General features: G+C 44.0%; 1 protein-coding gene across 8 annotated transcripts in view; it reads right to left on the minus strand.

The window, feature by feature from the left end:
• Positions 1-14,077, minus strand: part of CDC42BPB (CDC42 binding protein kinase beta) — a 136,415-nt gene that overhangs the window by 30,144 nt on the left and 92,194 nt on the right. For all 8 annotated transcript variants that reach the window (XR_005225619.2, XR_005225618.2, XM_043547803.1 and 5 more), the window contains exons 14-21: positions 9,968-10,078; positions 9,399-9,643; positions 9,127-9,232; positions 8,323-8,447; positions 7,014-7,119; positions 964-1,112; positions 237-331; positions 70-149 (exon numbers count right to left, since the gene is read on the minus strand). Coding sequence is in view for 6 of the 8 variants with exons in the window: in XM_043547803.1 (XP_043403738.1) it covers positions 70-149; positions 237-331; positions 964-1,112; positions 7,014-7,119; positions 8,323-8,447; positions 9,127-9,232; positions 9,399-9,643; positions 9,968-10,078 (1,017 nt within the window). In the remaining 2 variants the exon portion in view is untranslated. The remainder of the gene's footprint in view (positions 1-69; positions 150-236; positions 332-963; positions 1,113-7,013; positions 7,120-8,322; positions 8,448-9,126; positions 9,233-9,398; positions 9,644-9,967; positions 10,079-14,077) is intronic.

Consider the following 14,077-nt stretch of genomic DNA (forward strand, 5'->3'; position numbering starts at 1 on the left):
TGCATAAACTTTAATTAATTCAAAATCCTCATGACACATTTTTGTAGTCACTTGATGTTAAAAACTCACTCTAAAAGTCAGATCACGTGCAAGAGGTGAAGTGTTGAAATATTCAAAAATTGAATCTTGAAAGTCTGGAAGTTTGAGACCTGAAAGAAAATAATTACCTGATTTAGCTCAAAGAAAACACTACAGATAATAAGCTCAAAATTAATTCTAATACTAACTTTAGTTACCTGTATCTGTTCTGTATTTTTCTTCCAGCTTTTTCTTCAATCCCTCCATTTCTTCCAACAGTTCCTGATTTTTTGCTTCAGATTCCTTCAGCTTACTAGAACATGAAAACCATTAAATATTTGAAAGGCAAGAAATTTACTGCATAATTTTATATTCTTGTTTTTATTGGCAGTAGTCCCCCTTTTGCCTTTGGCAACACCTACCTTCTTTTTAAGGCACATCATTTCCCCCAGCCCACCATTCCTGTGAATTACAATTTCACTACCATGCTAGATTGAGAGTCCTTTAGGTTATCTGCATCTCTCTCTGTGATGTTGCACGTGGTAGCTAACTGATGATAATCTCTTGGTAGGATGGTCTTCCCTTCCCCATACCACCATCCTCTCTCCAACTGCTCTAAGAAAGGCGATTTCTGATGCTACTCCTAGTACCCATTTCTCCTGCATGGCAAAGACCCACATATTACAATCAATCCACTCACTTGGGCATGCTGCTTTATCTTAAAAATTACTTGAAGAAATCTTTAGAATTTTTAAATGGACTTGGGGAAAAAACCTGTAATAGACCACATCATTTTCTGTCAGGGTGTAAGCTTCTTGGCATGAAGAAGGGTAAATTAATAAGTGTTTGTTATTTGAACAGGTAGCTAAGAGTGGCACATTAAGGATAACCCAGCATGTTAGAATGTTCAGATGAACAAGACTGCAGACTTCAGTAATTTATTACCTCTCAAAGGATATGTTTGCATCTTTAACCTTTCTTAACTCTTCTTGAATTAGCTGTTTGGCACGTATTTCTGCATCCAGAGCAGATTGCAGTTCCAGCCTTGCTGACATATCCAGCTTCTGACTTCGTCGCAGTTTCCAAAGTGGATCCTATTGCAGTAAGTTATTGTGCATTAACATCAACTCTCTAAAGTAATTTTCCTCCTTTGTTCATAAATACAAAGAGAACACAGAACCTCTGATCGCCCCAGAGATCTTAATTTAAAAATCACATACTAACACTTTCATTGTTATGATGAAACAGTTTAAATGGACCCTGTCAAAATTGGCCCAATATTTAAATTTTATAAAACAGGCTTTTATAAAAAGCCATGACCAATAAAAGTGTTCAGTCCGTAGTTTTAAACCAATTAATGGGTCATCTGCAGTGGCTGAAACCCAAACCCTGCAACACTAAAAACTTGAAAATGAAAATGACTATGAACAAAGGTGAAAGTGACTTCACTGATTTTCATTTTCTGCGCTGAGAGAAAAGTAAAGAGTACAGTGAAAATGGAGTTTTAGAATGTTCACAGTCAATCAAGGGTGTGTTATTACTGACATATGTACAAACTTCTGCTTGTTTACAACGAAAGGTTTTTAAGTTGTCAGCGTCTCTTTGAGACACCTAAAGACAGTATATATATATATTTTTAATCTTGTTGTACATTATACACCAATTTAAGATATGGATTAGTTCCTCTGCATTTTATTACCAGAAAACGGTATTTTTGATTTTCTAAGATAGATAATTTTTCAAGGTTTTTTTTTTATTTTAGGAGGTACTCAAACATTTTCATAATGTGGATTGTATCTTAATAGAGATTGTCTCGTGGACACCTATCCACCCACTCAAGATCATAACACTGTATAACATTCCCATGGCAACTGCAGCAATTTCTTGCACTGAAACAGAATATTAAAAATATATTTTTTGCTCGCCAATGAAGTTTAGCAGCTGAGACCAACGGAAGCAACACTATTTTAACATCCTGGTGACCTGGGGAGAGCTGAAAGTGTCCAAAGAATCGCAGTCGTCCAAGAACCACAATCTGAAAGGCAATGCCTTATTTCATTTCCATATATACCTGAAGTCTGCTCCAATTACATGAGTATTAATTTAGAGCAAATTTGCTAAAGTCTATGAAACCTGCCTTGATATAGTATGTCATCTGCTTTTTATATTTTGACAGTAGGCAAAAAGCAAATGGTCACTGTCTGCCTTAAATTTGCCACTTCCTCCTCTTGCACTCGTCTTCACTTTCTACCCCAGTTCACTCTCTGCCCCAAGTAAGGGAGGGATGGTGCACAGCTGTACTGCCTTAGGAGTAGATCAGGAAGAAAATTACAAGCCACAATTTGCTCTCTTGCTCCCCACTTACTCTGAAGTGGGAAGGAAAAGGGAATGTAACATGTTACTAGCATGGGCGGAGACTGGGGAGCATGGGGGCATTGCCCCTCCAAATAGAGAAGTCAAACTATGCCTATGGTTACCAGTATAAACCAGTAGCAGGTTACTTTCCCCTTGTGTGCTGGTCAGTGTGTTGGATGAGTAGAGGCCCCATGAAGATTCTTGGACTTACCAGGTGCTAAGGACAAGAGAGAATTTTGCCCTTAGGACTGTAAGCTTTCCTTAGCAGGGGCTCCTTTCTTTAAGACCGCTAGACAAAATTATGAAATATAAATTAATATAACTTGCTGCTTAACATTTTTCTTCCTGATCCCAGATGTTGATCATCTTATGCCATGAAGCATGAAGAATGAAACCTCTTGTAGTTTTATTATTACTGTCAGGGCAAATGGCTATTATTCATTTATGTGTCTAAACCTTTTGGGGTATGGTGTATTAAAAATATTCCCTTTTATTTCTTTTAGAAATGTTTATTTTATTGACTCTTTTCTTTAATCCTGTTTTAAGGCATAGTTTGCAATTAATGGCAGGTACTAGCAATAAGCAAAATACAGGATTTTATCAAATTTGGATTGTGTGACACAGAGACCCCTGGGCAAAGGTGCCCTGTTCTTTGCAATCAGCTCTCACCTCAGACCTGACAAACTCACTACAGCAAACATGTCTTTTTTATCCATAAAGAACAACATGTAAGGTATCTACAGAAAGTTCGTAACTTGTCATGACTCAATCACTGAGAGATGTACGGATAGATATTATTAAAGGAACAATGAGTGTTGTAAGCAAGACATGGGAAGTAATTCTTCTGCTCTACTCTGTGCTGATTAGGCCTCAACTGGAGTATTGTGTCTAGTTCTGGGCACCACATTAGGAAAAACTACTTAATTGTCAGGGTGGTTAAGCACTGGAATAAATTGCCTAGGGAGGTTGTGGAATCTGTGTCTTCGGAGGTTTTTAAAAGCAGGTTAGACAAACACCTGTCAGGGATGGTCAGCAATTCTCAAACTTATTTAATTGTGCCCCCCCCCCTTTGTGTCTGTAGTAGTTTACATCCCCCTAGCACACAAGAACATATACCAATAAAAAAAACTCCATGAAACTCATGAAATATTAAAAACAGTACGTCATTGATTCAAACCAAGCTAACGATCCACTGTAATAAGAGCTAAAGCAAAACTGATTGTGGTCAATGCTTACAATTAGATGTCCATACCACGTCATAGCAAACCGAGTAACATACAGATGGCAACAACTTTATATAATGCTATGCAAGCTTAACAGAAATCCATCAAAATGCACAGCACCATCTGAAGACCTGATACACCTAGAGGAATCAGCTTTGCTAGTTATTCACTGCTGCTGATAAAATGGGGGCAGTGTTTTTTGTTTAACGCTTCTCATGACCACTCTCAGCCCCCAGTTTGAGAATCTCTTGTCTAGATAATACTTCGTCCTGCCATGAGTGCAGGGGACTGGACTAGAAGACCTCTTGAGGCCCCTTCCAGTCCTGTGATTCTATGATAAATCAGGTTTCAGAGTAGCAGTCGTGTTAGTCTGTATTCGCAAAAAGAAAAGGAGTACTTGTGGCACCTTAGAGACTAACAAATTTATTTGAGCATAAGCTTTCGTGAGCTACAGCTCATTTCATCGGATGCATTCAGTGGAAAATACAGTGAGGAGATTTATATACACACAGAACATGAAAAAAATGGGTGTTATCATACACACTGTAAGGAGAGTGATCACTTAAGATGAGCTATTACTAGCAGGAGAGCGGGGGGTGGGGAAGAGAAAACCTTTTGTAGTGATAATCAAGGTGGGCCATTTCCAGCAGTTAACAGGAATGTCCGAGGAGCAGTTGGTGCGGGGGGGGTGAGGGGGGAATAAACATGGGAAAATAGTTTTACTTTGTGTAACGTCACATCCACTCCCAGTCTCTATTCAAGCCTAAGTTAATTGTATCCAGTTTGCAAATTAATTCCAATTCAGCAGTCTCTCGGTGGAGTCAGCGGCACTGCTATGGGTACCCACATGGCCCCACAGTATGCCAACATTTTTATGGCTGACTTAGAACAACGCTTCCTCAGCTCTCGTCCCCTAATGCCCCTACTCTACTTGCACTACATTGATGACATCTTCATCATCTGGACCCATGGAAAAGAAGCCCTTGAAGAATTCCACCATGATTTCAACAATTTTCATCCCACCATCAACCTCAGCCTGGACCAATCCACACAAGAGATCCACTTCCTGGACACTACGGTGCTAATAAGCGATGGTCACAAACACCACCCTATACCGGAAACCTACTGACCACTATTCCTACCTACATGCCTCCAGCTTTCACCCAGACCACACCACACGATCCATTGTCTACAGCCAAGCTCTACGATACAACCGCATTTGCTCCAACCCCTAAGACAGAGACAAACACCTACAAGATCTCTATCAAGCATTCTTAAAACTACAATACTCACCTGCTGAAGTGAAGAAACAGATTGACAGAGCCAGAAGAGTACCCAGAAGTTACCTACTACAGGACAGGCCCAACAAAGAAAATAACAGAATGCCACTAGCCATCACTTTCAGCCCCCAACTAAAACCTCTCCAATGCATCATCAAGGATCTACAACCTATCCTGAAGGACGACCCATCACTCTTACAGATCTTGGGAGATAGGCCAGTCCTTGCTTACAGACAGCCCCCCAACCTGAAGCAAATACTCACCAGCAACCACACACCACACAACAGAACCACTAACCCAGGAACCTATCCTTGCAACAAAGCCCGTTGCCAACTCTGTCCACATATCTATTCAGGGGACACCATCATAGGGCCTAATCACATCAGCCACTCTGTCAGAGGCTCGTTCACCTGCACATCTACCAATGTGATATATACCATCATGTGCCAGCAATGCCCCTCTGCCATGTACATTGGTCAAACTGGACAGTCTCTACGTAAAAAAATAAATGGACACAAATCAGACGTCAAGAATTATAACATTCATAAACCAGTCGGAGAACACTTCAATCTCTTTGGTAACTCGATTACAGACCTAAAAGTTGCAATTCTTCAACAAAAAAACAGTCAAAAACAGACTCCAACGAGAGACTGCTGAATTCGAATTAATTTGCAAACTGGATACAATTAACTTAGACTTGAATAGAGACTGGGAGTGGATGGGTCATTACACAAAGTAAAACTATTTCCCCATGTTTATTCCCCCCCACTGTTCCTCAGACGTTCTTGTCAACTGCTGGAAATGGCCCACCTTGATTATCACCACAAAAGGTCGCCTCCCGCCCCCCCCCCCCCGATACTGCTGGTAATAGCTCACCTTACCTGATCACTCTCGTTACAGTGTGTATGGTAACACCCATTGTTTCATGTTCTCTATGTATATAAATCTCCCCAATTTATTTTCCACTGAATGCATCCGATGAAGTGAGCTGTAGCTCCCGAAAGCTTATGCTCAAATAAATTTGTTAGTCTCTAAGGTGCCACAAGTACTCCTTTTCTTTTTATGATAAATCAGTCACCGCAAGGTAATGTATCTTAATGATGATCTATTCAAGCAAGTGGGAGTTGTCACTCCCCCCATGTCCGTTGACAAGGTAATGCAGGGTTTCATTGTCTACCTTTGCACATCCCGGAACAGTCAATGGGGAAAACACCAGACATTACAAACCACGAAAACCATTTAAAAGGTAGAAAAGACACTCTACAACAAGGCAGGGATTTGCCTGGCCTGTGAGCAGAAATAAATGGCTGGTTTCAGTATACCAGAATAGGGAAAAGCACTAACCCCTCGCTGAGGAAAACCCCTGGCAGAGGTGGGTACTTTCATGAAAATTTGAATCCTGGTTCTTGAGAAACCAGCCAGCTCTGCAACAGCTGGAACTTCGGTGAGAAAAATCTAGTTTATTATATGGGAAAGATAACTATTCATGTAAACTCAGGTTCATGTTTTATTATTTTGTTTTATACTGTAACCACTTGTTTCCATTGCTCTCTCTTGTTTCTAGTTAAATCTTTATTTAAATAAATAAATCCACCTTTATCATAAGTGGTCACAAGTGCTGTGTGGTTCACAAGAGTGGTGGTTTAAGGTAAAACGAGTAAACTGGGGTACGCTGCACCTTTGGGTGCAGAGGATTTTGAATTTCTGTGAGTAGTCAGTGTCAGGGGCTGCATATCACAGGGGAATGATTCAAAGGGATTCGGTGCACCTATTGTTAACCTGCCTGGGGAAGGAAGGGCTGGCACAAGCCAGAGGAGAGAGTAGCTGAAGGCTGACACTGCACTACGACAAGACTCCCTCTCTCTAGAGAAGATGGTAACAAGGTGACTCACAGGCCTGGGTATCCCAAGAACTGTCACAGTGGTGTAACTGAGATTCACACACAATGGGGCAAAGTAGACAGGATAATCAAAGCACACAGTCTTTATTAGAAAACACCTCTGGCTATTTGCATACTATACCCTTTCTTGATAAATAAGAGGATTTCTAAATGAACGTGGAAGTAAATGAAGCCAAGTATTAAGCATTGTAGGCATCCAGAATTAGAAAGCCTTTTGAATGCTTGCTGTTGACCTACCAATGTTCTTGAGCCCAGACTAGAGATTCTCAATGACTCTAATTCTTCTGTCATCTTGGAAGCTAAAGCCTGAAGATATCCACGTGCGTCCTTCTCATCACTTACCCTAGAGTGCAATTACAAAGCAGTTACTTAAACAAGACCTTGTTTAGAAGCTGGAGAAAACATAAAACTTTGATACTCAGGCTAATGCACCATGAAAGAAGTCATCTTGCTGCCAAATATCAACAGAGTATTTGTACTGAATTTAGGGTCACAAGCAGGGATAGAGCACTGGGGAAATTGACAGGCCCAGGATGGAGCCTAGCTGCGCCTCCTTTAGGACCTCCCTCCAGCTGGTTTCCCCTATCCCTGGATGCTGCCAGGTGTTTCATGATAGCTTCCCCTCTAGAACTCAACAGGAACCACACAGCATTTCACTACTACTGCATGGAGCCTGATCTGCTTGTTCCATGAATAGCCAGAAGCTGATTTCTATCGGCCTCCTCCAGGTCCCCTCCCTCTCAGTGCCCAGAAAAGCATATAAACATGCCCTCTGAGCCCCTTTCCTCCCTGCTTCACTACCCGAAAGATTCTTTTCAAGCCTATAGGTCACTCCAGGAACAAGAAACTCTTCTTTCTGAGAAGCACTGCTCTTTAGGCCTAGGCTCCATCACAACCGAGTCTCAGGTGGAGGAAGAATGTGAGCACACCTTTATGAATGTGTGTACACATGCCTGCCTGTGTTCTTACACTCTTGAAACACTTGCACATAGCCTGTCAAACCAGTAAGGTACTAATGAATAGAAACTGTGCGAGAGAGAGGCCGTCTTTCTGACTGCAAGTGCTTGTCTGGGTGAGGGTGGGAACACAAACTCAAAGGAGGAAATACAAGAGGCCCTAAGCCTTCTGGGGGCTGCAGGCAATGACACTGGAGACTGAACTGCTACAAGGTAGTCTCCTGCTTTGAGTCTCCTGCTTGTCCTGAACCCTGTCAGTTCTGGCAGTTGCCCTGAGTGAATTAGTCAGAAAATTCTATAGGAAATCAAGGATAGTGATTTCATGATTTAATAATCATTTTAAATTTTGACTTGAACTGACATTGAAATCGTCTTCTTGTGCATTTAATATTCTACGACCGTAATTTGTGCAAAATGAAAAAATCCTACTACTTAATCCACTGGTAAACAAAAGACAAAACAGATCGTCAGCAACCACATCCATGTATAGTTTTCCACTAATCTTCAAAATCCACAGAAGACTTGGTTATGTTAAAAAGGCCGTATCTGTATTTCAAAAGTTGAAGATTGCTATCTGGAATAGTACATACCACTGAATAATTTCTGCAATCTGAGCTTCCCAATGAGCAACCGATTCCTTCTTTGCTGCCAGGTCTTGGAGCTCATCTTCTAGCTGCCTGTTTTGTGCTGTTAATTTATCCACAAAGGAACAAAGCTGAAATGAAAAGTGATCAGTTGTTTTCATTTGCAATTTATGTCACTTTCAGACTCATTATGCATGTGGAATACACACAAACAAGACCACTAGAGGATATTAAGAAGCTCTGCCAAAACAATGTAGCCTTCAGAAACCATTTTTCTCAGGCTCTATGAGTGACTTCCAGGTCTAGTAGTACTCAGGTTCACGTGCCACTTCAAACAAGGGAAATGAGAAGAGGAGAAATGAATAGAAAAACCAATGAGTGTCAAAGACACTGTGCAGTCCAAGCTTGGGGATAGTTGGTATCACCCCTTTTATACTCTTGGAATACTCCATTGGGGGGGGAAAGGGGGAAAATCCCCAGTGGATAGCTTTTCATAAAATTCCACCACTCAGCATCAGGCGGCACCAATCCCACAAGTGTGAGTGGCCTCTGCATACTACAAAAGGAAACTGATTTGCCCAGGTCTGTGGCATACATGTGTGACAGTCGGAATTACTCCTATCCATATTAATGAAAAAATCCCATTTTTAAAGCATGTTTATGGTTTCTTCTTTGGTCAGTGAATTTTATAGAGAACTCTCACAATATCAGAGTGACTTAAAAGGTAACAAGATTTAAGTGAAGAACAGAACACTAGTTTTCAAGAAGAGTAATTGAACTTTGTTCCAAAACAATGGCTCTACTAACTACCTTTTCATTTTCCGTTGTTAACTTTTTGTTATCTTCAAAGAACATGGTTCTTTCCCGTTCATATTTCTCTTTTATTGTTCCTACAGTCTCCTCCATTTCATTGTGCCTGAGGAAAAAAAATAGAGAATGTACAACTTTACAGACCCCTGGGAATGGTTGGGATTTTCAAAAGATGCTAGGGGAGTTAGGTGCCCAAAATCCCACTACATGAGAGAAGCGGCGGCTGGTGGGGGGGAATTTCTCCAGCAAAGTGGTTTCATACAGACCCTTACCTCTCTCGTTTTGCCTTCTCCAATTTATCTTTTAGCATCATGATCTCTTTCTGCAGTGCTAGCTGATGGCTTTCTGAATCATGCACCTCCTTTTTTATATTTTTTACTTCCAAGACATGGGATGCCTCTCGCCTGACTAACTCCTCTTCATAGAACAAGATTTTCTTTTCTAGCTCAGACTTCATTTTGGAAAGCTCCTGCTGATGTTCTAATGTGGCACCTGCTGCACGGCCTCCTTGCTTTAGCTGCAGAAGCAAGAGAGTGAAAACTATCAGGAAAAGACGACCCGAGATTTTTCTAGTGTTGCTTAAAAAGTTAGGAATAAATGTGGACAGGTAAAAGCCAAGAGATTAACATCAATAACATAGTTTGTGGGAAAACAATTTGAAAAAAGCAAGTAGATCTAACAGGCTGTGTCAGGTTTCTGTGAAAGCCCGATTCAGTTAAAAGACACAAAGTGCCACAAATGTACACGCTTAGATAAGCGAAGTTATTGGAGGCTTGGTCTTGTATCAGTAGTGAAAAGGGCATCTGTTTCCCCATATTTTGCATTTTTAAAATAATGGTACCTTTAGTGCTTCCAGTTCATTTTCCAGCTGCTTGGAGAAAATCTCACTGTGTTCACGAAGCTTGCGTTCCTTTGATGCTTCTGCAGTGGCATCCTCAAGTTGAGCTTCCAGCTGTGAAAAAGAAAACCTTAAATTATGTCAAAGCAGACAGACAGTTGTAGCTACCCTGCTCCTTTCCTCTCCTCTCAGGCTGCTTTTGGGTCCTTGGAAACAGCAGGACTCCCTTACCTCCCATCCTTATAACTCTTGCAGCCCACACTGTGACCATTATCTTTCTAGACAAGTCTTTCAGGCAAGATTTATTCCCTTTGTAGGCCAACCACCACCACTCTGTCAGCCAGTGGGGTTACTGTTGGGTAATAAAAAAGACAGTTACCTTTTCCATAACTGGTGTTCTTCAAGATGTGTTGCTCATGTCCATTCCATATTAGGTGTGTGTGCTCGCCACATGCACCGGTGCCGGAAGTTTTTCTCTCAGCAGTATCCGTAGGGGACTGGCTCTGGCGCCCTCTGGAATGGTGCCCACATGGTGTGGTATAAGGGGCGCTGCCAGCTTCCCCCACCCTCAGTTCCTTCTTCCAAGTGGGGAAGGAGGGGGTGTGTGTGTGTGTGGAATGGACAGGAGCAACACATCTCGAAGAACACCAGTTACAGAAAAGGTAACTTTCTTTTCTTCAAGTGCTTGCTCATGTCCATTCCATATTAGGTGACTCCAAAGCAATGCCCCAGAAGTGGGTAGGAGTTTACAGATGTGTCGATTGCAACACAGCTCTGTCAAATCCAGCGTCATGTCTGGCTTGCTGAGTGATGGCATAATGAGCTGTGAAAGTGTGGACAGAGACACGTTGTGGCTCTACAGATGTACTGAATAGGGATGTGTGCCACGAAGGCCGCTGAAGACACCTGAACTCTCGAGTGGGCTCTGACAATTTGCAGAGTCGGAACTCCCGCCAGGTTGTAACCGTTCCTTATGCATGAGGTGATCCAACTGGAAATCTTTGTGAGGACACCAGAAGGCCCTTCATCCTATCTGCTGTAGCGATGAAGAGTTGAGTCGATTTATGGAGAGACTTGGTAAATTCTAAATAAAAAGCCAAGGCCCTTCGGACGTCTAGCGTGTGAAGACACCTCACTGGTCTTGTGCGGTTTGGGACAGAACACTGGGAGGAAGATGTCTTGGTTCATACAGAAGGTGGAGACCACCTTCAGCATGAAGGCCGGATGGGGCTGCAGATGAACCTTGTCTCTGTAGAAGACCGTGTACGGCAGTTCTGAGGTCAAGGCTTTAATTTCAGAGACCTGTCTCGCTGATGTCATCGCCACTAGGAACGCGACCTTCCATGACAGGTGGGAAAAGGAGCAAGAACCCAGCAGCTCAAAGGGTGGGTTGGTGAGCCTAGAGAGGACCAAGTTAAAATCCCACTGAGAGACAGGAGCCCGCACCTGCAGGAAGAGTCTCTCGAGCCCTCTCAAGAATTTGACCGTCATGTCATGGGAAAACACTGTCTGTCCTTGGATCGGCAGGTGAAAAGTGGAGATGGTGGTGAGATGCACTCTAATGGAAGAGTGTGCCAGGTCCTGGTTCCTCAGATGGAGCAGGTAGTCCAGGACAGCCTGTATGGAAGAACGCGAGGGAGAGATGCCATGTTCGGACACTCAGTGGGAAAATCTCATCCACTTGGCCAAGTCAGTCAGTCTAGTTGAAGGTTTCCTACTCCCCAGGAGGACCTGTTGGACTCCTTCTGAACAGGTCCGCTCCTCTGGGTTCAGCCACACTGCATCCACCCCGAGAGGTGGAGGAACTCAAGGTTGGGATGTAGGAGCTGACCGTGGTCCTGTGACAGCAGGTCCTGGAGGTTGGGCAGGGGCCAGGGAGGGGCCGCTGACAAGTTCATGAGCATGCCAAACCAACGCTGGTGAGGCCATGCCGGGGCTATCACAACAACCTGCGCTTTGTCTCTCTTGATCTTTGCAAGGACCCGGCTGATGAGTGGAATCGGAGGGAACGTGTACATCAGGCTCCCTGACTGTGACAGGAAGAAGGCATCGGAGAGGGAGCCCTTGCTCAGAACAAAACTGGTGGTATTTCCTGTTTAGCCTGATGGTGAACAGGTCCACTTGGGGAGTTCCTCACCTTTGGAAGATCATGCAGGCTACCTCTGGATGGAGCGACCACTCATGGTGAGAGGAGAAGTCCCTGCTGAGCTGGTCCGCCAGAGTATTCTTGACACTGGGATGGTGACAAGCTTCCAGGTGGATTTCATGGCTTCTGCAGAAGTACCATAGACGGAGTGCCTGTTGAATGAGAGCAGACGAGCATGCTCCCCTTTGCCTGTTGATGCAGAACATCGAGGCTGTGTTGTCTGTCAGGACTCGTACCACCTTGCTTGACAGGAAGACTCCGCATGCCAGCTGGACTGCTCAGAGCTCTTTGACGTTTATGTGCAACCTCGCCTCCTTTGGGGACTACCTCCCCTGTCTCTGGAGGTCGCAGAGGTGCTCACCCCAGCTGAGGTCCAAGGCGTCCGATACCAATTCGATGGAGCGAGGGGGGTTGTTGAACAGAACCCCCTTCAGGACTGCCCTGTGGTTGGTCCAATATTGTAGTGAGGTAAGTATCGCCTGGGGAATGGTAATGAGCTTTTCCAGGGGGTCTTGGGACTGGGAATAGACCATCCCCAGCCATTGTTGCAGGGGCCGCATCCGAAGCCTGGCATGGCAGATCACATAAGTGCACACTGCCATGTGACCCAGCAGGCGCAGACAGACCCTAGCTGTAGTCAAAGGGAATATGGAGACTTCTGTGATGAGATTTGTCATCACGTGGAAGCTTTCCAGCGGCAGGAATGCTCTGGCGCAGGTAGAGTCGAGGACTGCTCTGATTAACTCTATCCTCTCCACAGGCAAAAATGTCGACTTTTTGTCGTTCACCAATAGGCCCTGAGACCGGTACGTGGCTTGAAGCACCGCGACATCCCTTTGGACTCGAGAACTGAAAAGTTGCCCTTGACGAGCCAGTCGTCAAGGTATGGGTAGATCCGGTGCCTGAGGTAAGCGGCTACCACTGTCATTCACTTGGTAAATACTCTCAGCGCTGTCGCCAGGCTGAACAGGAGGACCTCAAAGTGGTAGTGGTGGGGCCACACTGTAAACCGGAGGAAGCGTCTGTGTCCTTGAAAGATCACTATGTTGAAGTATGTGTCCTTCAAGTCGAGGATGGCATACCAGCCTGCCGGATCCAGAGAGGGTATAACAGAAGCCAGGGAAACCATGCAGAACTTTTACTAATGTCTCACAGGTCCAGGATGGGCCATAGACTGCCCTTTGCCTTTAGAATTAAAAAGTACCAGGAATAGAACCTCTTGTTCCTATACTCGAGTGGAACTTCCTCCACCTCTCCCAGTTGTAGCAACCCCTTTACCTCCTGTGTGAGAAGATTCTCATGAGAGAGGTCCCTGAAGACGGACAGAGAAGTGGGGTTGAAAGGAACTGGATGGTATAACCCTGCTCCACCATACTGAGGACCCACTGGTCCAAGGTTATAGCGGTCCAAGTAGGGAGGAAAAGGAAAAGGCGGTTGGAGAACAGTGGGACAGATGGATCTGGGGAACAGTCTGGTAGGTCGCCCTCGGGAGCACCCTCAAAATGACTGTTTGGCCCCTTGCTTAGCACGAGTCGAGCCCAACTGGGCAGAGGCTGGAGGCAGGTGGCTCGGACGGCGCTTGTAGCCCTTGGCTCATTTGTGGGGGCTCGTCTGCCGAGGCTGGCTCCCCAGGCCCTGAAACTGCTGCAGTTTGAACCGCTTATGCACCGGGGCTGGGACGTAAAAACCCAGGGTTTTCAGGCTTTCGGCTTCTTGACCGGAGCTGTGGCAAGCACACACCCCTAATATGGAATGGACATGAGTAAGCACTCAAAGAACCACCCATGTTAAAGTCAAATATAATCAAGAATATACAACATCTGTCTGGGAAAATCATGTAGCCCCCCCTTAACAATAATAGGAGGGGTGAGGCATGTATGTCACTCTGGCAATGACAATGGCACAGGATAAGCCCCTTAAGTTTATAGTTCAGTTGCATCTTAAAATACATACCAACATCCAAATCA

Source organism: Chelonia mydas, chromosome 6, assembly GCF_015237465.2.
Source record: "Chelonia mydas isolate rCheMyd1 chromosome 6, rCheMyd1.pri.v2, whole genome shotgun sequence".
In the NCBI taxonomy this organism is placed as follows: Eukaryota; Metazoa; Chordata; order Testudines; family Cheloniidae; genus Chelonia; species Chelonia mydas.